The sequence below is a fragment of the Perognathus longimembris genome, chromosome 6 (genome assembly GCF_023159225.1).
Source record: "Perognathus longimembris pacificus isolate PPM17 chromosome 6, ASM2315922v1, whole genome shotgun sequence".
NCBI lineage: Eukaryota > Metazoa > Chordata > Mammalia > Rodentia > Heteromyidae > Perognathus > Perognathus longimembris.
In genome coordinates, this window is record NC_063166.1 from 2,220,472 (window position 1) to 2,241,578 (window position 21,107).

General features: G+C 51.6%; 1 protein-coding gene across 4 annotated transcripts in view; it reads right to left on the reverse strand.

The window, feature by feature from the left end:
* The window catches only part of LOC125352479 (muscular LMNA interacting protein), a 123,665-nt gene extending 103,361 nt beyond the window's left edge, over positions 1 to 20,304 (reverse strand). For all 4 annotated transcript variants that reach the window (XM_048347610.1, XM_048347611.1, XM_048347609.1 and 1 more), the window contains exon 1: positions 19,922 to 20,304. In XM_048347610.1, the coding sequence (XP_048203567.1) occupies positions 19,922 to 20,080 (159 nt within the window). In that variant the 5' untranslated portion in view covers positions 20,081 to 20,304. The remainder of the gene's footprint in view (positions 1 to 19,921) is intronic.
* Between the last annotated feature and the right edge of the window lie 803 nt (positions 20,305 to 21,107).

Genomic DNA, 21,107 nt, shown 5'->3' on the forward strand with positions numbered 1-21,107 from the left:
CAGCTTCTAGGGAGCTCACGGAATCAGCAGCTTGACCCCACGTGACTTCTGGACAGAGGTGGCCCCTTGTGGGGTGTGGGCAGGGCAAAGCCTTCATTCCCATCAGGGGCTGAGCCGGGGAGGAGGAAGAGCTGGGTCCTCCTAATCCCTTCCAAAAGCACGCACGAGTCATGGAAGAGAGTGGGGACGGCACTAGGCGCTAGTCTCTATCTCTGAGCTGTCTACCGCCTTCGTTCTCCGGACCAGTCCTCGAATACACGGCCCACGGGGGACATGCCAGCCCACACCACACCTCTGCAGAACCACGGACGGGCAGCGTGACGGTGCCAGCAATGCCGGTATGGCATACAAAGCACCTGTTTTCATCACTGCTTTGAAATGATACATTATTACACAATGTCTCAATCTTGTATTTAGTATGAATAAAGTACTTGTGTCTGTATCATGGCTTTTTTTAACATATGGTTTCTTTTGGTTAAATACATTTCATCTTATGCACGGAAAGACAAGAAGCTAAGAAGAGCCATCAGCTCCTCAAACTGCTAAAGCAGACTTGGTTCCCAAAAGCCTCGGAATGCTTGCCTCCTATAATGAATTCATTCGTTGTCTATTTCTTCTCTCTTTGACCTGCACAGCAAAGGCTCACGAGCCATCCGTAGACCTGGGCAAGCTTTTCGTGGAAGAACTGGCGTGCGCCATCTTTTCAGAGAAGGGAAAGAAAGCAATGGCGTGGTTCTAGAGACACATCACACAGGCCAACCACTTAGAAGTCGTCCGCCAGAGAGATCTAGTTAGCAGAGAAGCAATGCCTAAGTCCGTCCGGTTTGGAAACGGATCATTACCCAGGGTAGCAGCCGTGGGGGGGGGGGGGGGACGTGAAGAGGTGATGTCGCGCTGGGCGGAAGCAGTGGGATGCTAACTCCCTGGAGAGCTGCAGAAGCTTGGGAGGGGGGGGGGACCAGCTCTGGGGAGCCGGGAAGCCCCCTCTAAAGCAAGGTGGGGGCGGGGAGGGGAAATGATGGCTATAGTTTATCCTAAAAGGAAGAGAGTTACAAATGGAGCGAGATGAGGAAGGGCTGTAATGGACACGCCTGACATGCTGTCAACCGCCATGACGCTTCACTCTGGAACTTAGCCACCCTACATTTCGCCAAGTTGGTTCTTTCCTGATAACTTTCAAAGGATTGCGTTGAGCAGACGTCGTGTTATGAAGGAGAAAAGGGATACAGGTTAAGCTTATTCTGTGGTTCGGTCTACTGTGCTTGAAATAAAAACAAAACTGAGCCGCCTCTCTTTAAAGACGTATTTAGTAAATGTTGAGTGCTTTTGGATTGTTACCCTAACACTGTGTCATTCTAATGGTGTCTTGCTGAACACGTACGTGTGAACATAGTTGCCCCATTTGTTACCTATAAGCACCCTAAAGAGAAATATAAACTTCCTTAGTCAGGAAAGCAGGGATACCAGCCTTTGAACAATCTCAACATCATCTCAAGGAGAAACAAATACAGCTCCTGGTCCTCACAAGCCAGGAAATGAACACAGGAGTGTGGCAACCCTGACCCGCAGGCCTGGGCAGACTCGGACTGCCGCAGGCCTGCTGTCCACGGACCGATGTGTCAGCCACGTCCCTCAAGGCACAGACAAGGGCGCGCATCGCGACGAGGCGATCGCGACAGTACCATCCGTCTTCTGGGGTCTTCCCCGCTGCGTTCACGTCATCTGGACTCAACCAGGAAAGGCTAAGCTCATCCAAAGGACAGGCGGTGGAAGACAAAGAGGATTCTAGAGGACAGAATCAGATCCTGAGTCCTTGTCTCAGGCTCTGGGGTTGGCTAACTGGTGATTACTAACAAGTTATCCAGATTTTTGTCTCAGTTAGGTTGTGTCCCAAATAAAAACAAAATTCCCACCACTTCAAGTGTCTGAGGCCTCATCTGCTAGTGCTCAGAACATTCGATATTTTCCTTAACGTCTCACCCACGCCCAGCATTAAGTGGACAAGTGAGAGGTTTCCTCTGACTTTTCAAATTGGGACCTGGATTGCTGGAAAGCAGCCCACTTAGAGAGCAGCGTGTCAGAGCGTGCGTTTCAGGGGGCTTGTCCCGGACCGTGTAACCCGGCACCCCTGTGAGAGAGAAAGCAGCGGCATGAAAGACCCAGAGACGGTGTCCAGCAAATAACCAGGACGTGGCAAATCCTGGCTCCAAATGTCCCCAAGGGCCTGTGCTTTCTTGTCTCCACTGAGACCCGGGTTCCAGTCTTAGCTGGACGTAGGGGTCTGTAAATACTGGTTTGGCCTAGATTGCATAGAGTTTTCATTCCTATCACTGACAGACTCTCCTGCCTGCTACAGTGGAGATGGAGATTCGTGGCCCCCTGGGTCTTGACTTACAAGGTATAAGATATGCACAGGAGAGCTTTTAACTTTCCTGCCTCGGTGCCTTGAATATTAAAATATAGACTTTTCTTCAGAAGATGTGCAGCTCAACCCAAGAGAATCTCAGAAGGCTGGCTACCTGCTCAGAAGAGAGCAGTGAAATTTATTTATCCCTGACTTGGAAAAGAGATCGAATCTAATTCTGGAAAGCAATTGGAATGAGCTGATAATTGTAAAGAAGTTAGAGCTGTGTGTCTGCTGCTAAAGAAGCAATTGCTTTAAGCATGCTGTCAAACCTATTGAAAGTTAATTAGGGGCAATTCTAAAATAAAGAATTCAGGTTTTATTTCTATACTAACTGTGTATGTTATTGATCTTGCTGGGCATTTAATTAATGGCAACTATCAAACAGTCTGTCAAAATCAATTTCCTTCTTCTTCTCATCAATTTCAGTACATTTGATTAATGCAGCTACAAATGCACACAATATACTGAATTAATCTTACTGTCACACTAAAGATCAAATGCCAACTCATGAATTTTAAAATTCACACTAGCCCTTTCATCCGTCTTAACTTCCCTCTCCCCCAAAAGAGATCATGTCTTGATAAATAAATGCCTTAAGTAAATTACAATGTGTTTGCTTTCCATAAGAGTATTGGAATTTCACAAAGTTTCCCGTGTGTTTTCCTATGCCAAGGCCATGGAAGAAAGCACAAAAGTTGAAATAATTCCTTTTGAAAATAAATTTCATAGGCGTAAGATAGAAACAAAAGTGGAATCTCTCCCTCTCTGGATATGGCCCATGGTGACTGCTTGGGGTTTGAGGCAGGTATCTATCTCCTCGCTGAAGCAATCCTCCTCCCCTCCCCCCTCGCGGCCTTTGGGGACCAGCTTCCATTTTGAGTTCGGACCTCCCTCCTTCCACGTCGCCCGGAGGCTGGGAGTGGTCCTTCCTCAACTCCGTGGCTGGCTGAAGTCACGCATCACATGCAAAAACTGCCCCCTCTGCACCTGCTGATAGGAGAGCATGCGCCATCGCTCTCTGCCTGGGCTCTGCCCGCCTGGCCGCCCTAAGGAAGCAAACTCGGGGGCCGGAGGACGAAAGGACATCCCTCATGGGGAGCCCCCCCACACCCGGGGGCTGGTGACTCCATTTCCTCCCTCCGGGCCCCACCTTGGAAAGGCTCCTCAACAACCCGCCCCCCCCCATGACACTCAAGGCTGGCCTCCAAGTGTCCTTCACGCAGCCTTGGGCGAGAACTCCAGCTCCCCTCCAGCCCTGGCTCTGCCGAGGCCCGCACGCAGGCCTAGAGCCGGGAAAGCACTTCTACAATGGCCCTGCCGTCCAGAACACCCATGCCACCCACAGCAGTCAGCTTATTCATTGCCTAAAGCTACAGGAATTAGGATAGCGGGAGTTTTATGAGCCAGATATACTGCACACACTTAGTGTGTGTGTTGGTTCGGGGCCGCCTGGCACTGTGTGTGCACACACACTCCTGTGTGCCCTTCTGTACGAAACCCTGAGCTCGGCCTGAAATTGGAGAGAACGGTAAACCCCCGCCTTAAAAGACCATTTTCAATGCTCAGTGACTTCTGTTGTATATTGACTACTTATTTTTAAGTTAAGCCATGAAAGGAAAAACTTTTAATGCTGGAACAAAAGAATGCTAAGATAATCATAAGACTAAAAGAAACCACTAATTTAAATATCTAACGAGATCCCACCCTCTGAGCCACTTAACTTGCTGATTTCAGATCTTCCCAAACTTTACTTCAATTTCTTTGTCTCTGCGTCAAGTGTTCCCTAAGCCTCCTTTTCCTCACAGAAGTTTTCGAAGCCCTCAGTTCACACAAAGGGAGACGGGCGTGTCTTGCGGTACACCGGTTGAAGGCGTTTGGAAATCTCAGGTTCCCGCATCCCAGCTTTCTTCCCCATGCTGGTGAGTTAATCATAACGCATTCGACATCGATGGCGCTGAAGAGCAAAAGCCAGGGAACAAACCCTCAGGCCGCCATATTTCAGCCGTCACTCGTCAGTTGATTAAAATCTCCAGGCTTTTATGGCTCCCTTCCCCAGAGTAGAATTGTATGCCCTGGACTACAATAGTGCGTGCCTCATTGTTAACTCTGGATTGGAGCTAAATGTACAAAACGTGCAGATAAGTGAAAAGCGCACGTCTGGCCATCATCTATCAGCCTCTTCGTTTTGCTATTTTTCCCTCCACTATATCAAAACTATCTTCCAGATGAATTAATTATTTTGAAATCAAGGCAACAGTTGTTGGAAGATCAGAACGTACCAACACCACAGCCTCAAGTCAAGAGACACAAGTGAGGACCATTTCCAAGCAGAGTTAACTCGTTTTGAAAAGAACAATTGGAAGTTGGTGATAAAACTATTTAATTTAAAGCCACAAGTGTCCTGTCCAATTCTTTTATTCTAACAATTATATTTGGCACAGCGTTCAAAGCACACAATAGATTTTCTAAGTAAAAATATCCATCTTGAGCAATATAATTTGGAACAAGACTTCACTATTATGTACTAAGTTAGACAGACAGACAGACACACACACACACACACACACACACCAACCACTGCCCATTTCTGCCTCCTTCCATCTCTCACTAAGTATAGATAGTTCATGTCGCATCTATGTTGACCAAATTTCCTTACCACAACCATAGCTGACCTGATAAAGCTAAATGATTGAAATTGTTTAATGCTACTCTGTAGTTCACTTACTCATCCTTCAAACGTTCATTGACCACCCACCATCAGCAGGTGCCAGACCTGGTCTCTATTAGAAACATTTGGAAAAGCCTGGCTTGCACACAGCTTCTCCCCTAGTAGCTTCCTTCATTTCATAATGACTGCAGACGAGTCCCTTTACCATTTCCTTTTTCACTTCAGAAATCGCAGTACAGGCTGGGAGGATGGCTCTGGGTAGAAGGCCTACCTAGCAAGATGAGACCCCGAGTTCAAATCCCAGGATTCCCCCAAAAGTGCCGCAAAATAAATAGTAACGCGAAACCCAAATGGAGTTCTGTTGGGTGGTCAGGAAGCGTTCCCGGCACTGTTCCCCGTCCGTCTGTCTCGCCCTTTATCCTCGGATACCAGCAGGAAGAACGTGACAGGATAAGAAGAGGGTAGGATCCCAGGCTGGGAAGAGTAGACCAGATGACGGCCGGTTCAGAGGAATGAGCAGTTCGAGACCAGCCTAGACCACAGACCCTCTGAGCCTCCGCAGGAACGTTGGCTTCGTGGCGCGGGCGGCCGGTCCCCCGGTTTATCTAAAGGGGCCGGAACGAGGAGAGGCGCGTCCCCAGAGGCCGTGCAACCCGCCGAGGGAGGAGTCGCGAGAGAAGGGAGGTGGGGGTCCAGCCAGACGCCAAGAAAACTTTGCCCAGGCCCGGCAGGAAGTGAGCCGAGGGGCGGGAGGAGAAGAGGGGCGCGGTGATTGAGACGGCCAAGGAACCGGCGTAGAAGAAAAGGAGGAGGGAGAGGCGGGGGAAAGCAGACGTGGGAATGGCGACCCCACCGAGGCGAACACTGCGGGGGGGGGGGGGGGGTACCCCGCCCCGCTCCAACGCCCTCCTGTTCCCCCACGCCACAGAACTGGGCTGAACACCGACGGCACGGGTAACGCCCTCCTCTAGTGCGGTTCCCTACGGCGCACGGGTGGGAGGAGGCGAGCGCTGCTGAAGTCGCTGTGATTTGGGGGATGCCGCTTAGGCGTGGAGCTGGAGCCGTGGGGAGAACGCCGTCGTCCCGGGGAAGCAGAGCGGGGAAGCCGAGCTTCCGGAAGCCCCGCCGGCCTCCGGGCCTCCCCGGGAAAGCGCGGGTGCTCCCGGAAGATGTCCGCAGACGCGCGGTAGCTCCACGTGCCGTCGGGCGGGCGGAGCGCCGGGCCCTGGGGAATCCGCGGGAACACGCGGGAGCGACCCCCTCGCCCGCACACAGCTCCGCGAACACGGCCACTTCCGCGGATCAAACTGGGGGCGAGGGGGTCAATCAGCACACAGGGTGGGGGAGATCGGGCTTCAGGGTATTTTTAGAACTAGGAAAACACCCGCAGGGTGGGGGAGAGGAATGGTTTCAAATTCACCACCAGTCTAAGGGAGTGGCTGTTCTATTTATAAACCCAAGAATCAGATAACAAAGTGAGAAACATTGCATTGTGTGCTCTCTCTCACTCTCTCTCGCTCTCTCTCGCTCTCTCTCGCTCCCTCTCTCGCTCTCTCGCTCTCTCTCGCTCTCGCTCTCTCTCGCTCTCTCTCTCGCTCTCTCTCGCTCTCTCTCAGCATCAAAGCTGCTTCCCGGTGCTCTGGATTCAGAGAGTGCCCCTTCTCGTCTACGACTTGCTGCCTCTCACTGCTTAAAGGAACGAGGAAGCGCTGGCAGAACCCACGGCCCCGTGCTCACAGAATCACGGCAGAGAACACAGCACGCCCACGTGCCTTCCAGAAGCCGGCTCCACCCCAAGGTGTTTGCTTTTTGTAAGAGTCCGATGCACGAAGAAAGTCAAAGCACCGTCTCTCACCTGTCCAAGCAACACACTTGCCACCGAAAGCCTTTCTGATTACGAGGCGGAATGTATCTGAGCACTAAAGCACAGACCTTTGCTTCCTCCAAAAAGAAAAAAAAAAGAAAAAATCAACACACTCGGATTGGAAGAAATACAGCAAGGAAAGAGAGCCAGCGAGGTCCACTTTCCGAATGCATCCACCTCCAATCACAGTACGAGGACCCCTGCACCAGTGCTGGGTGCCCCGGGCAGTTACCACGGCAACGGCACGAAGCGCCAGGGCCTGGAAGAGGGCTTCGGCCTGCGGAGCAGACTAGTGCTCTTGCCGTGGACCGGGCTAGGTCACGACGGGACGGTGGTCCCCCCCTCCCTGCCCCCTCCTTCTCACGCAGCACGAGGTCCCGTGGTCTACACCGCCTTCCCTGTGACCCACCCTGAGGGGGGTGAGGGCAGCCGTGTGTGCCGGCGGTGTTAGTACAGGTCACACCGCCTTCTCCCGTGAACCGCTATTAATAAACCTGTTGAATGCTCCGTCTCTATTTTTACCCCCTCTCCCGGTCCGTCCGGCCTCCCTGCGTTCCCCCAGCCCGATACCTGATCCACCTCACGAAGGGATTCTACCTGGGTCTCGGATATCTAAAGGCAAAGTAGGTCACCGCATTCATGAAGTGGATTTCCAGCCACCGTTTTTTTTTAAATGAAGTTGGGGCCAAGCAGAAGAACCTTCCTGAGATGCCCTGGGCCTGGCGCCGCTGGGCTTCCGTAGCCAGGGGCGGCTGGCGCGGGGGTGGGCGCGTGGAGAGCCGGGGGGGGGGGGAGAGGGGCTGGAGACCCCTGCCCTGGCAATACTGCCTCAGAACCGACGCCTTCCCACCCCCGGGAGTGCCCTCCCCCCTCCCGAAATGTGCAGACGGGCAGGCGAGCGAGCCTGTACATCTATTAATATGCTTCCTCTGCCAGACAAAATGACGGAACCGTCAGGCACGCGTGCCGCTGGGGGTCACTGCCCCGGCCGGCAGAGCTTGAGAGATTCCCGCCGCATCCCAAACGCCGGAACTCAGAGCTCACCACGAGGCTCCGTGCCCCCCACCCCGCTGCAGGGAGAGGCCCCCACGGAATCGCAGGGCCCGTGTTCTGGGGTGGGAGCAGGGCTCTGTGGGGAAGGGCCGCCCTCTCTGGCTCTGACGCCCGTGGAATGCCCTCGAGCTGGTCTCTTCGCGTCTCAGCACCTCATCTCCTGACATGAAGAGTTGGGCAGGAAGCATATCAGAAGAGAGGTGACTGGGTGATTGCCCGTCGAGTTCTTAGCACCGCAGGCGCAGGTGCACACCCTGTAGCTATTACCCCAGAGCCCGCAGTCGCCGTTCCTACACGTCTCTATCTTCGCTCCCTCATCTATAAAACATGATCAAAAATAACTTTACTACCTTTGCGCTCTGTGGAAATCACGAGAGAGATAGGAAGACGCGCTGGAACGCGGCGCCCCGTACGCAAACGCCAGGGTGAACAGACCTGACGCGATGAACGGCTAGGAAGAGCGTTTCCCTCCTCCCTCAGGCTCCTTCGCGTGAGAGAAACGGGAAACTGAGGAAGAGCTGGGAACCCAGAGCCACCGTGGGAAAGCCGGAGAAACGAGGCGCGCCTGCGGCCAGCGCCCCCGGGACCCGGTGCGTGGCGCGGGGACGGCGTGACCCTCACAGGAGGAGCCGGCCGTGGCGGGGGGGCGGACCCCAGGACTGCTGCGGGTTTACTCCCACCACGAACACAAGAGCGAGCTTGCAGTCCACGGCTTCCACGGCAGAGCGAAGTGTTAAGCAGCCCGGGCAGGGGCGCGTGCGGATGCCTCGTGTCGTGTCAGGTCATCCCTGCGTTGTTGATTACATCAGTCCTTAGTACAACCGGGTCAGCCAGACAGCCCCCATCCCCCAACAGTCACAATCCTCAAACACACACTTAAAACCTAGAAATGCAACGTAAAGACGAAAACAACGCACTGGGACATCACGGGCGCAGCTCCGCGCGGGGCGGAGCCTGCCCGTGGCTTTCTGATTGAACTTCCCCTCTACGGTTATGCGGTGGATTCCATCATGGATCCCAGCGGCCGAATGAAGTTCAGATCTGGGCCCACAGTCATAAACGTGTACGCGTGGAAGGGGTATGCCGTGTGCCCAGGCATGCATCTGTGTAACTCTCACGACAACACACACACACACTCGGTGCGTGTGCCCACACAGACCCTCACACGCCACCTCTAGGTGGAGAAGACCGGCAGGACGGGACAGACCCCCCATCCCAACGCAGACGCCTTCTCTGTGAAACACACGCCCAGCTCGCTGGAGGAACCACCACCATGCCATCCTACAATCACGCGTTCCCTCCTCCTGTCATTGCACACGTGTGACACGCCACCGTGTTCCCTCACGATCCCGTCTCGGACGGTCGCTCTCCTTTTTAGGAAGTACGCTCTTCCTCTATAACTTCGTTCTGAAGAATCAGCTGGACAGGGCATTCTCGGGCCAGTGGTTCATTCTCGGACCGTGATTCTAATTTATGGGATCGGTGGCACATGTTCAAACACTTAAAACATGTTTTTTTCTTGTTTTTCATAAACAATTCTTAAGCTTTTCAGTGTTTTCTGAAAAAGAAAATTAAGTGTCCATGTCTTTTAAAAGTCTGACTAAAACCCAAATATCTACTTAATCTTCTAAAAGAGAAAAGCATCAGTGTCAGTCTTTTTTGTGCTAGAATTTCAGAAAGCAGACAAGCTTTCCGGGCGGATGGTTGAACATCAAGATGAATTTTCTATTTCTTTCTACATAGGAGAGCTCCGAAGTCGCCGGGAGCTTAATGTGCTTCCTGGTGGTTCCTGATGCCTTTGCTCCTTTGCCTCCTCTTCTGTTTCATAATCCTGTTCGTGTTCCCCACCAACACCCAGCCAGCGCTCATCCGGGCCTCTGACAGTTACAGACAGTCAGACAGACAGACAGACAAAAGGATGGATAGACAGATCGATAGCTCATTCTTTAAAAATTAAATTAAAAAGTATCCTATTATTAAGGGAGTAAAAAGGCACGTTCTTAACAGCTAGAAATGACGTTCCTCCCCCCGGAAATAAAGAACACGACGAAGAAGGCTTACACTTGGACAGATGAGGGGCCGGATGTACAGTCTCTGTACGTGAGGTGACTGTGCGTGTGTGGGAAGCATACGTGGATGGGCTCTGGAGAACGCAGAGACACAGGTTTCTGGGTGCACAAGCCTTCAGTTAGGAAACCCAGCCCCCCGTGGCTGAGCTGGCCAAGCTGGGGGTGAGGGAGATAAAAATACCTGCTTCCCCCTTCACCCTCTGCCAGGGAGAGCCGCCACCAAGAAACGCAGCCGCGCCAGAGGCCCCCGCCGGCGCCGCCGTTCCCAAAGCTCACCGGCAACCCCACCAGCGCGACGGGACGCGAGGCAACCGCTCACGGAACACCGAACACGTGTGTTCACTGGTCGCACGATCCGTGAGAAGCTCAAAGCCCTCGGGATTCGGTCTTGTGTGCTGTGCCACCACACCGCATGAATGTCCCACGAAGGAAGTTATCATTCAACCCTTTCAAATGCAGTTGAAGATAATCATGTTTAAATAGAATAGGTTAAGAAAAGAATCGCTAGACGGGGCTCGTGGAAACGAGGAGGGCGGGAGGGGCCCGCCTCCCTCACGAGGGGGACTGTGGCAGCTCTTCACAGGACTCGAACCCGGAGCCAGAGACCAAGGTAAATGGCACATTTGTCAAATTTAACAACCCAATGCCAAAATGGTCAGGCTGTTCACTGCATTTGGCGTGTATCTCCAGGCCTGTTCTCATAACAGAATGATGGAGATATATATATTATAAATATATAAATATACATATAAACATATATATATATATTATCTGAGACATTCTGCCTTTAAAAATCTTGGCGTTCTATGTATTTTGCATGACATAAAATGTACCTGTCTCAAGTGTGCACTTCAGTGCTTCTTGGGAATGTGAATGAGACAGCCAGCACTTGAAATCAGCTCTAACACATTTTACCCTGCAATTACGTCTTTCCCACACAGACACAGCCCTCATTATCCCCAGCTCCGGAGCAGATGAGGCCCTGCCTTGACGCTACCTTGCCAAGGAAGAAAGACACTCTAAAGCCATCATCTCCTTGGTGACTCTAAGATTTTAAAAAATAGCAGCTGGGGATATGGCCTAGGGGTAGAGTGCTTGCCTCGCATACATGAAGCCCTGGGTTCAATTCCCCAGCACCACATATATAGAAAAACCCAGAAGGGGCGCTGTGGCTCAAGTGGCAGAGTGCTAGCCTTCAGCAAAAAGGAAGCCAGGGACAGTGCTCAGGCCCTGAGTTCAAGCCCCAGGACTGGCAAAAAAAAAATATATATATACATATGTATATATATACATATATATATACAGAGAGAGAGAGAGAGAGAGAGAGAGAGAGAGAGAGAGAGAGCAAAGCATACAACTTCCCATAGATCTGGCGTCTCTGGCTCCATGGACCTGGCCCTGTTCCAGTGCGCCCCTAGGTGGGGAACAGTGCACCGGAGTTTGGGTGGAGTTTGCACCCTGAAGTTTAGCTCACGCTCAATGCACTAGCACTTAGAGGTAGCAGAGCCTTAACCAGCTAGGGTCGGGAGTCAGAGGACAGCAAGGAAGGACGGCGCATGTTTGGCAATTGGGAGGCTCTAGAGTTCATTCCCAGTGCCAAAGAGAATGGGAGGAGAGAGAGGGAGAAGAGGAGGACGAGGCAGAGGGCCCCGACCCGATGGGACCACCCAACTTGGGACTGCTTTGCTGTGCATACTGTAAGCTGTGGAAATCGCGCTTCTTCATAAAACTCTCCGCCTTGACTATGTGTAAGCATTCCACCGGACTTGAATTAATACGTCCAAGTTCCCTCTGCCTTTCTGCTTTGGTTCTCTCGGGTGTCATCAGCCCCAGGCTGTTGGAAGGATGAACCCAACTTGTCTGAAGTCACTGATGGCTGGGACTTGCAAGGTGGCTCAACTCCGGCCCGCCCTCCTCCGCCCCTCGGGACCCGCCCTCCTCCGCCCCTCGGGACCCGCCCTCCTCTGCCCCTCCATTTCTAGCACTGTCAACAACAGGCTCTGCCCACCTCAGGCTCAGTGGCGATTGGGGGGGGGGGGCCTTGCTGAGTTGGCTGGTGCCCCAGACGCTCGGTAAGTTTAACCCAGATGTGGATGGAGAGCATATTTGGCACAAGTCACGGGGCAGTGGGTGGAGCAACTTTCTTGAGAGAGATTTTAGGGTGGGCATGAATGAAAACACGTAGAATCAACCCAAAGTTCAAGAAGAGAAGTTATATAGATGGCAGGCTGCATTAAGATTCCTCAGCTCGCTCTTTCTTTCCTTCCTTCCTTCCTTCCTTCCTTCCTTCCTTCCTTCGGCGGGGATCTCCCTATGCTAGCTCACAGGCTGGCCTTGAACTCGTGATCCTCTCCCTGTAGCCTTCTAAACAATTAGAATAGGTTGTTTGCATCATGAAAACAACAAGGAACTCTTGGAATTGCTCTGGGAAGGGGAAGACAGCGTGTAACAGAGGAGGGGAGATTGCATGGAACACATTGGGAATGTATGAAATGTAACCACGAAATCACATACCATCCTCCAATAATTAATTTAAGCTAATTTAAGAGGTCAATAGACTGGGCAATTTTAGGGCAGAATTAACTGTATCATCTTTCATTCTCATCTCTTGCTTGCTTAGGTCAGTCAGTAAACTAACACCCTATAATTTCATCTAGGAGGTGACCACCCGTTTGCTCCTTTGAAGCCAAATGCACAGTTCAGCACCAGGCCAAAGAGACTGCTTTAATGTAGGGTTCATCCCGCGATACTCATTTCACTCAGTCTTTCCATCTCGGCTGCACAATTGCCCACGCTCTCTCCATGTCAAAGGTGCCCGGAGTCTTTCATTTTGAAAGACAGGCGAGCTCTGGCTTTCAGACCAGTGTTGGCCATTAAACCATTTCAATAACACCCACCCATTTTAAATCCACCCCATTTATTCCCCTTGAGTTATTTTACTTGTGTTTGTTTGTTTCTAAATGGCAGTCCCCAGCATGATTTTCAGAAGAAAACGATTTAAAGTTCATAAAATGTCATCACACAGTTCCACTCTCTCTAGCAAATTACCCAGGAAACCAAGAGGAAAATCAAAGTTAAGCCATTTAAACACTTTACATAATGCAATCTAAAAACCACTGCAAATACCAATATCCAAAGATTTTACACAGCTCTGACTACACTTCTAATGAGCAAAACTTTTGCTGAACTCATAAACACAGAAGCACTTCCACCCCGGGGTCTGGAGCAGCTCAGCCCTGTGTCTCCCTCCCCTCAGGAGACATCCCCACGTCACCACAAACACCACCATGAGACTCGTCACCAGGACACAGGACTGTGGGCTTCTTCAGAGCCACGCAGCAAGGCCTCTTTCCTTACGTTCACACCGATCTCCCTCTCAGCAGGATTTAATACCCTACAAATACCCTTTCAAGGCCACACGCCCGGTCGTGGTAACAATCCGGGAAGACCCCAGAAGATTCCAGATTTCCCCTATAAAACCGTAGGCCACGGGTCTACCCCTGCTACCCCTCCCGCAGCTGCCAAGCGAGAGAGGAAGCCCGGTTCTAGGACGCCGAGCCGGTAGATCTGGTCTACCTAGAATAGCAGCTTGGACAGAGCACTCCGTAAAGCCCAGCCACCGAAGCCTGACATCCCCCCAGTGAAACACTGGCAGAGGCGCAGAATGACAGAGGGATAAGCTCCCTGGGGGTCCCCGCGCCCCGTGACAGTGGCCGTCGCTCTGATATTTAGAGAAGTTACCGGAGCCGGGAGGAGCACCCCGCCTGGCCCTCAAGCCGGCTCGAGTCCTGCAAGCCATTCCTCATCTCCAAGCACAGGGCCAAGCCCACGCAAATGCTTGAGAAAGCCACGGGGACTACTTTAACATGCTATTCCTCTTTACAAAAGAACACCTTTGCTCAAGACGCTTTCTCCATTGTCCTTTCTTATCAACTTTAAATTTGGGGTCGCTGTAAAATGGCTCTCCTACCGTAGACAGATGCACGCCTTTGAAGACGGTCGTTAATTAGCGTGCTGGTGCGGTCGTTACCCCAGCGTGGTCTTACGATGTAGGCGTGAGGGTGTCCAAGTCAGAACCTCCAGGAACACAAATTCTGCCCTTCTAAGAGTTTATAGAGTTACACAAAGTAAAACCAGGAGGAACTTCACTTGATCTACTTCCGTATTTTCATCGTGTGCGTGTGCGCGCGTGTGCGTGCGCGTGCGTGTGTGTAAGTTGAGACCCAGGGAGGCTGAGGTGAAACCACTTGGCCTAGCCTTAAAATGGCTGAGGCACTATCCCTGGAATCCGGGAGGAGCGCTACGTGGCTCCTTGTCACGATGCTCTCCCGCTGTTCTGTCTCGATGCTTCTGGGGTCCCCCCCCCACTTTGATCCGTTAGCTGTTACGTGCTGAGTAAGCACAGCTGAGCCCCTGGACTGCGGCCTCTCCGGCCGCACCCTCCCACCGGCCTCAGGCCACCTGCGGGGCGGACTATCATCTCCCTCCCTCCCTCCCGCCCGCGAGTCGACCCCCGACCCGGGGAAGGCCCCGCCCCCGGCCGTGGACCACATCGCGGGGCGTCACCCGCCTCTCCGCCTCGGGTGCCTCGCACGCGCCCCGCTCAGCCCGCACGCAGGGCTGGATTTCACGGGGATTCAACCCAGCCTTCACCCGGGGCTCCTGCACGATCACACCGCACAACACGTGCCACGTGGGCATGTGTGTGTAAAACAAGCACACACACGCCTACCCAAGTGCCTGCTCGCACACTTACACACACACATTCAGACACCACATCTCCTGGCTTTCCGGCTACTCACCATTTTCCTCCTTTCACGTGGATCCCACCTTGACAGGCCTAGCAGCTTTGTTAGTTTTATTATTATTAATTCAGTCCTAATTATTTTCACTCCACCATTTATCCGCTGATTCTTACTCACGTGACCCCTGCACTCAGGAACTTGTTTACAATAGCATCATTCTTCATGGGAACTGGGCCACCGTGTCTTCTAGAACAAGCAGCAGCTATTTTAAGCATTCTTGTTTTTGAAACTTTACTGGACAGAGGCAAAATGGAAACGTGGTAAGGTTGTGGTGACAGCTGCTTCCCAGCGGGACCTAACCGTGGTCCCTGGGTCTAAGAGCTAGAAATGGCCCGCAGTTCTAGGGGCAGAGAAGAACCCCACTCCTACTTCTGGGGGCTCCCCTCGTCACGGAAGCAAGCAGACAGTCCCAGGCTGAAGCCAAGGAGATGGGAGGAGGCTGCGATTGCCAGATCCGCCCCCACCCTCCCCCCCCACCCCCCCACCCCCCCACCCCCGAGCTGGGACAGGCTATGCGTTCCTGCTGACAGTTTCTCCATCAGCCTGCACGGTGGCGAGATGGCCCCAGAGACATTACGGGGGTTGAGGAAGCACTCCGCTCGCCTTCTTCCCACATAAACGGCACCCGGTCCTCATCCCCCTGTGGGTTCCCAATGGCTACCGGCTCCCCATCTTCAGGGCCTAGCTCTGGAGACAAGCTGAGGCGGGGGGAGGGGGAGGGGGACACGGGAAAGGACTCAGACCTCCACCCAGAAGAAATTCCAAACAGTGGAGTTATAAACAACGGCGAAAAGACCAAGGATTAAACCACACACATCCCCTAATCTCCACCCCCCCCCCCCGCCCCGCAAATCATCTCGTTTTCATGAAGGTCATGTCGCAAAGTCAAGCGAATGAGTCTCTAATGGGATTCCATCACTAACGCGACGGTCTGTGTGTCACTCCCCTCGGGGACCGCGCGAGGGGCGGAACGGCTGGGAAGGTCATCGCGATTCCCGCCAGACGGGGTGAGCACAAGCGGTCCTGAGAGAGCCCAGCACCCCGCCGGCCCGCCACCCTCTCCCTTCCCCCGCTACGCGCCCCCACCCCACCCCACCAAAAGAGCCCTTCCGGCACGCGGGCCTCGGACTTACAGGACCGCAGACGCGGCTTTAATTAGCAGCCGTGTTCAAAAGGCTGCGTGGCTTGGAGAACTTGGATCTGAACCGTCAAGTAGAACTCCGGACCCCTCCGTCCGAGTCCTCGCCTCCCAGCTCTCCTCCCGAGAGAGCTCCTAGTAGTCACAGCCTCATTTTTCTTTTTTTTTTTTAAGGAAGAGAGAAAATGAAAATGGGGCTAAAATTAAAGCGGCAAAGGGACAAAGCTATCTGTGTCATGGAGCTAGTGCAGACAGCGGCAAACACTGGAACAGGGAATGAATAAAAGCTCAAGAAGCCTTTTAGAAGCACCCCCTCAAATAAACATCTACTTCTTCCTACTATTTTATTCCTGATGAAATCACAGCACCCATTTCATGTGATGTAACAGTACGAGGAAATACCTTTATTGTTTACATTTCTAAACTAAGATCAAGGCACTTACGTGCTACTTCATCTATTTCACAATTTTCTCCCATGATGCAATTCCTGGATCTTGTTTCTCGGTTAAAAAAAGAAAAAAAGAAAAAAGGAATTCAATTCGGCCCCCGAGTACTGAACCTCCAGCTTCCTGTGCTGGAGGGGATGCTCATCTAATCAAAAGAACTTCTGCTTCCCTGCGCCTGCCGATGACATGGCACAGCAGCTATTTCGAGGTGGCTCGCGGTCCCCCCGGGGCCGGGCTACGGAACCCGCCGCCGAGGACATTCCTCCCCTGCCCTCAGCCCGAGCCAGCGCGCAGCGGTGCTCCAGGCCCGGCCTCTCGCCGTGGAGATAAGGAAAGATAAGGAAGGGCTTTGCTAAAGGCTACACAAACACCACTCCTCACACAGACCTCTCCCGGACCAGGACTGACATCACGTCAGGGCACTTGCTCGGGTTCTAGAAGGTTGTCGCCATCGACGCATTCCCCCGCCAAAGACACAGGCCGGCTTCCCCTCGGGATGGCCCGCAGAGCGCCGTGCCCAGCCCCGCGGAGTCCTCGCGCTCGTCCACACGCGTGCGTGGCAGGCCGTCCGTTCTCGGCGGAGGAACTGCCCACCTCCTGCCCACCCCGACGCCGCTCATGCATTTTCCTAGCGCCACGGGTTGCTCAGGAACCTGAACGTTTGCTAGCGGCTCTGCAGAGAGGACTGGAAAGAGAAGGAAGCGGGTGCCGCTTCCTACGACAAAGCCAAGTCAAGGCGGCTGTTTCGTGGGGTCTTCCACGGTGCGACTCCCATCCCCACCCACACAGAGCCACTGCCCCTCTTCTCCCCACCAGGCCTGTGGGACGCCCCCCTCGGGGGTGCCACCGTCATCGGAAAACCCGCCAGCCCCCGGGGCAGAGAGGCCGCTTCCACAATCCCCGTCTCCCACTCCCAGAGAGTTCTTGTTCCCCTGAGGAGAATAAAGTAGTGAGCAACAATAAATAAGAAAAATGAACAGCATCATGGCCAAAACTTCAGAAGTAACACTGAGTTGAGAAATTGCAAGAATCTGGTTCCGAACCCCTTCCATCGGCTTTCCAGTTGAGGGGTTGCTTATTGGGAGACTTTCCGTGAAATTCTGTGAACTAATGCCCATCTGTTTCTTGAAAATAATTATTTCCAAAGAGGATTTTGGACTGCCAATTCATTACTGAGCTCTGCCACTCTCTGGAGAAAGGTGGATAACAAATTCAAAGTATACTGACGAGAAACGGGCCATCCAGGGAATGTACGAAAGGAAGGCTGAGCGGACAGCAGGCAACGAAAACAGGAGAGAAAGAGAGAGCGGGTGAGAGAGACAGACAGAGAGAGAGAGAGAGAGAGAGAGAGAGATACCACATAGTTGAGATGAATGCCCATCACTTTGCATGATGGTGCCAAAATAAAACCAACAAATAAGAACAAGAAACCAGGCAAGCACAAAGCCACCAGCCCGGTGTGGGCAGCTGTCGGCGAGGTGTGTGTCCACCCGTCTGTCCACCCAGTGCTGGGCTTCGGCGCCTCCCACAAGCTGGCGGTGCCCAGGGCTCCTGGCCCGTGCCATCGTTCTTTCTTCAGTCTTCTGGAAGTTAACCAGCGAGCAGCCTCAGGCTCCGCTACAGAGGAACGCTCACGGGGTTTGTGACGTTTTTCCTCGCTTCGGGATTTATAGCTATTTTCAAAGGAGAGCCGGGCAGGCAGAAGGCCTGACCTTCCCGAAAGTGAACCGTTAATACATCAAATCACCTCGAATACTGAGAGGTCGTTTTCACCTTGCACACCTCCCTAGGCCCCTCAGGCTGGTGTGCAAAGCCTCCTATAGAAGCTTGTCGGGAAGCTCAGGGTCAAGTTCACACCGCGCAGAGCAGCTTCTCACTTGTGTGTGTATTTACTCCGCTTCTGCTCCCAGGAGGTTTTAGAACCACGGAACCTTTGCATCCACCACGGCTGAATTTTCCTTTCACTTTGAAATGCATTCCAGTATCCTCTTTATATGTTTATGTGCGCATCTGGGCACGCACGCTCATTCTCTCTCTCTCTCACACACACACACATGTATGCACACATACACACACTTCAGGCATGTTCTTTTTAAGGAAATAAGGCCAAAACAGTTTGAAAACAGGCTCAAATTAGAAAAATCTGCATAGATTACATAACTTTTAAACTTCACCAAAGTCTTCAAGTCAAGAATTACTGTGCTTGTTTAACAAACAAGTTGAGCGAGATTCCACAAAATACCAGGGCCTTCTGTTTAGAAGTTGAGGAACAAAAGTTCTCCCCCTCGTCCTTTCTAAATCACAATCACTGCTTAGTTCTATCAACCTCATCATTTCAATCCAGTCAGAAAGCAAAATTGTCTGTGACCACTACATGTTTGCCCAGGCAAAAGTCCATATCTCTATTTAAAATGGTGACATCAATACTTGAAGTGTATATCTTATCCAAGAGACAAAATAAAAGACCATGAAATCTCTATATCTCAATCCGGCATGCTTCTCTTCTATTTCCCAACTTTTAATATCACTAACTGGCTGTAAAGCTGGACTTCAGACAGGAAGAACAATGCAGTCCCAAAAGTTTGGAAACATTCTAGTCAATATTCCTTTACTTGTTGCTTTTGAAAATCGTAATTCAAAGTCATCATGCCATGTCCATAGGTTAACTCTATAACTGTATGTCCTTATGTTAACTCTATAACTCTATGTCATTATGTTAACTCTATATCTCTAAATATAAATATATTTACTAATATAATCAACCACTTATACCCATTACAAAAAGCCATGGGCAACACATTCTACTTGATTGTAATACGAATCATGTCGCAGTAAATGCAAGCACCTATCTTATGTATTGCCAGTTAATCGCTTAGCATCGAGGTAAAATTACGTATACAACCCATACAGAAAAACAAGCCAAAGAAACCCAAAAATTTCTGAAGCACAATCTATATCCCTATAACATAAGTTTATTGGTGCTCTGTAAATCATTAGAAATCCTCTAATGCTCAGATATTTCCCATACCACATGCTCTTGTTAATCTTCACAAGAAATTGGACTTGGTATACTTGCTAAGAGCTTTAGATCAATAAGTAAGACAATCTTCCAATGTGGAACCACAGAAAAGTACAAAGTAAAAGGATTTCAGGTTTCAAAACGAAGCTACAACACACAGTCTACCTAAAATCAAGCTGGCCCACTTTCTGGTAATGAAATTCGATGTAGAACACTGTTCAGCTGCTTTGGGGATAACCACGAAAGTCGTACATTTTCAGGCTATTGACTAACAAAACATGGGAACAGAGCCCAGCCGGACAGCCTTCTACCCCCACCCCCCCCCTGCCCCTCCGCCCCCACCCCTGCCCTCCACCCCCACCCCTGCCCTCCACCCCCACCCCTGCCCCTCCACCCCCACCCCTGCCCCTCCACCCTGCCCATCACAGCTCAAGCTGTGCACGCAATCTTACCAGAAGTTTCTCCTCTACATTCTTGTCCAATAAGCTTTCCTTTACCTTCTTTTCAAATTCCATGTTGAGAGAGAGAGAGAGAGGGAGAGTGAGAGGGAGAGAGAGAGAGTCAGGGAGAGAAATCGAGGTCCGGATCCAGTCTAGAGAATGATCTGGCATGCTTACTGGTGAGCAGGCTGCACATTCCAGGTTGGGAGAGCCCGGGACGCTATCACAAGCCCAAGCCCTGGCGATAACTTCTGGTTAGCTAGTGTTTCCAATTATAGACGCCCAAACCCTACGAACAGGGCGCTGAAGGAAAGTCAAGCAGCTGGCCCGAGAGAATGATAAATGTCACTACACATAAAAGCAAACTCTCCAACAGGAGAATGAGCCAACGCATTCGTTTCCCTGAACCGGGAAAGATGATCACCACAAAAATCTGCCGTCACCGGATGCATTACTTGGTGTTGAAGCAGGGTGAAATGGATTCGGGCATGTAGAGGGAACCTGCCCATTGAAATCCGGGATGAGTGGGACAGGGGAGGAGCGCGTGGAGGAGCCTGGTTAGTTCTAAATCCCTGTCTGCTCCTCTGCCAGAGCCGTGTTATACATTGCCATTTTTTTCCTTCAAAAAGGCACTGAAAGAGAAGGAGGCACTGCACCTCACTGTGTGTGAGTGTCTACAATCAGGTGGACTTTCAGAAAACGACACTACCTTAGATCGTAGGCATTGTCCAAGACACTGAAACTCACTCCGACAAGCATGAAGGGATAAAGAAACGGACTTGGGAGGAATATTTATTCGTTCGGAAATTCTGTCACTTTCTACCTGGGTCACGGAGCAAATTCATGAATTCTGAGTTCCCCATTTCCTTTCCTGTCAACAGAAGGATGGCAGACTCACAGTTATTACAGAAATTAATGGTGCACAAAGAACTTCGCACGAGCTGTCTGTCTTAGCACAGTAAACATGTTACCAGTGAGAACGTATGCCATTACTTCCCTGGGCGACATGACATTTATCTACACGAAACAAGATTTTCTCCAGAGTCGTATCAACAGTTTCCCAGTACAGCGGCTTACCCTGTCTATAACTCTACTTGAAAGGCTGAAATCAGCAGGGTCACAGGTCAAGGCCAATCTGGGCAAAAGTTCAAGGGATGTCAACTCAAAGAAAAAGTGAAGAAAAAAAACTGGCTGTCAC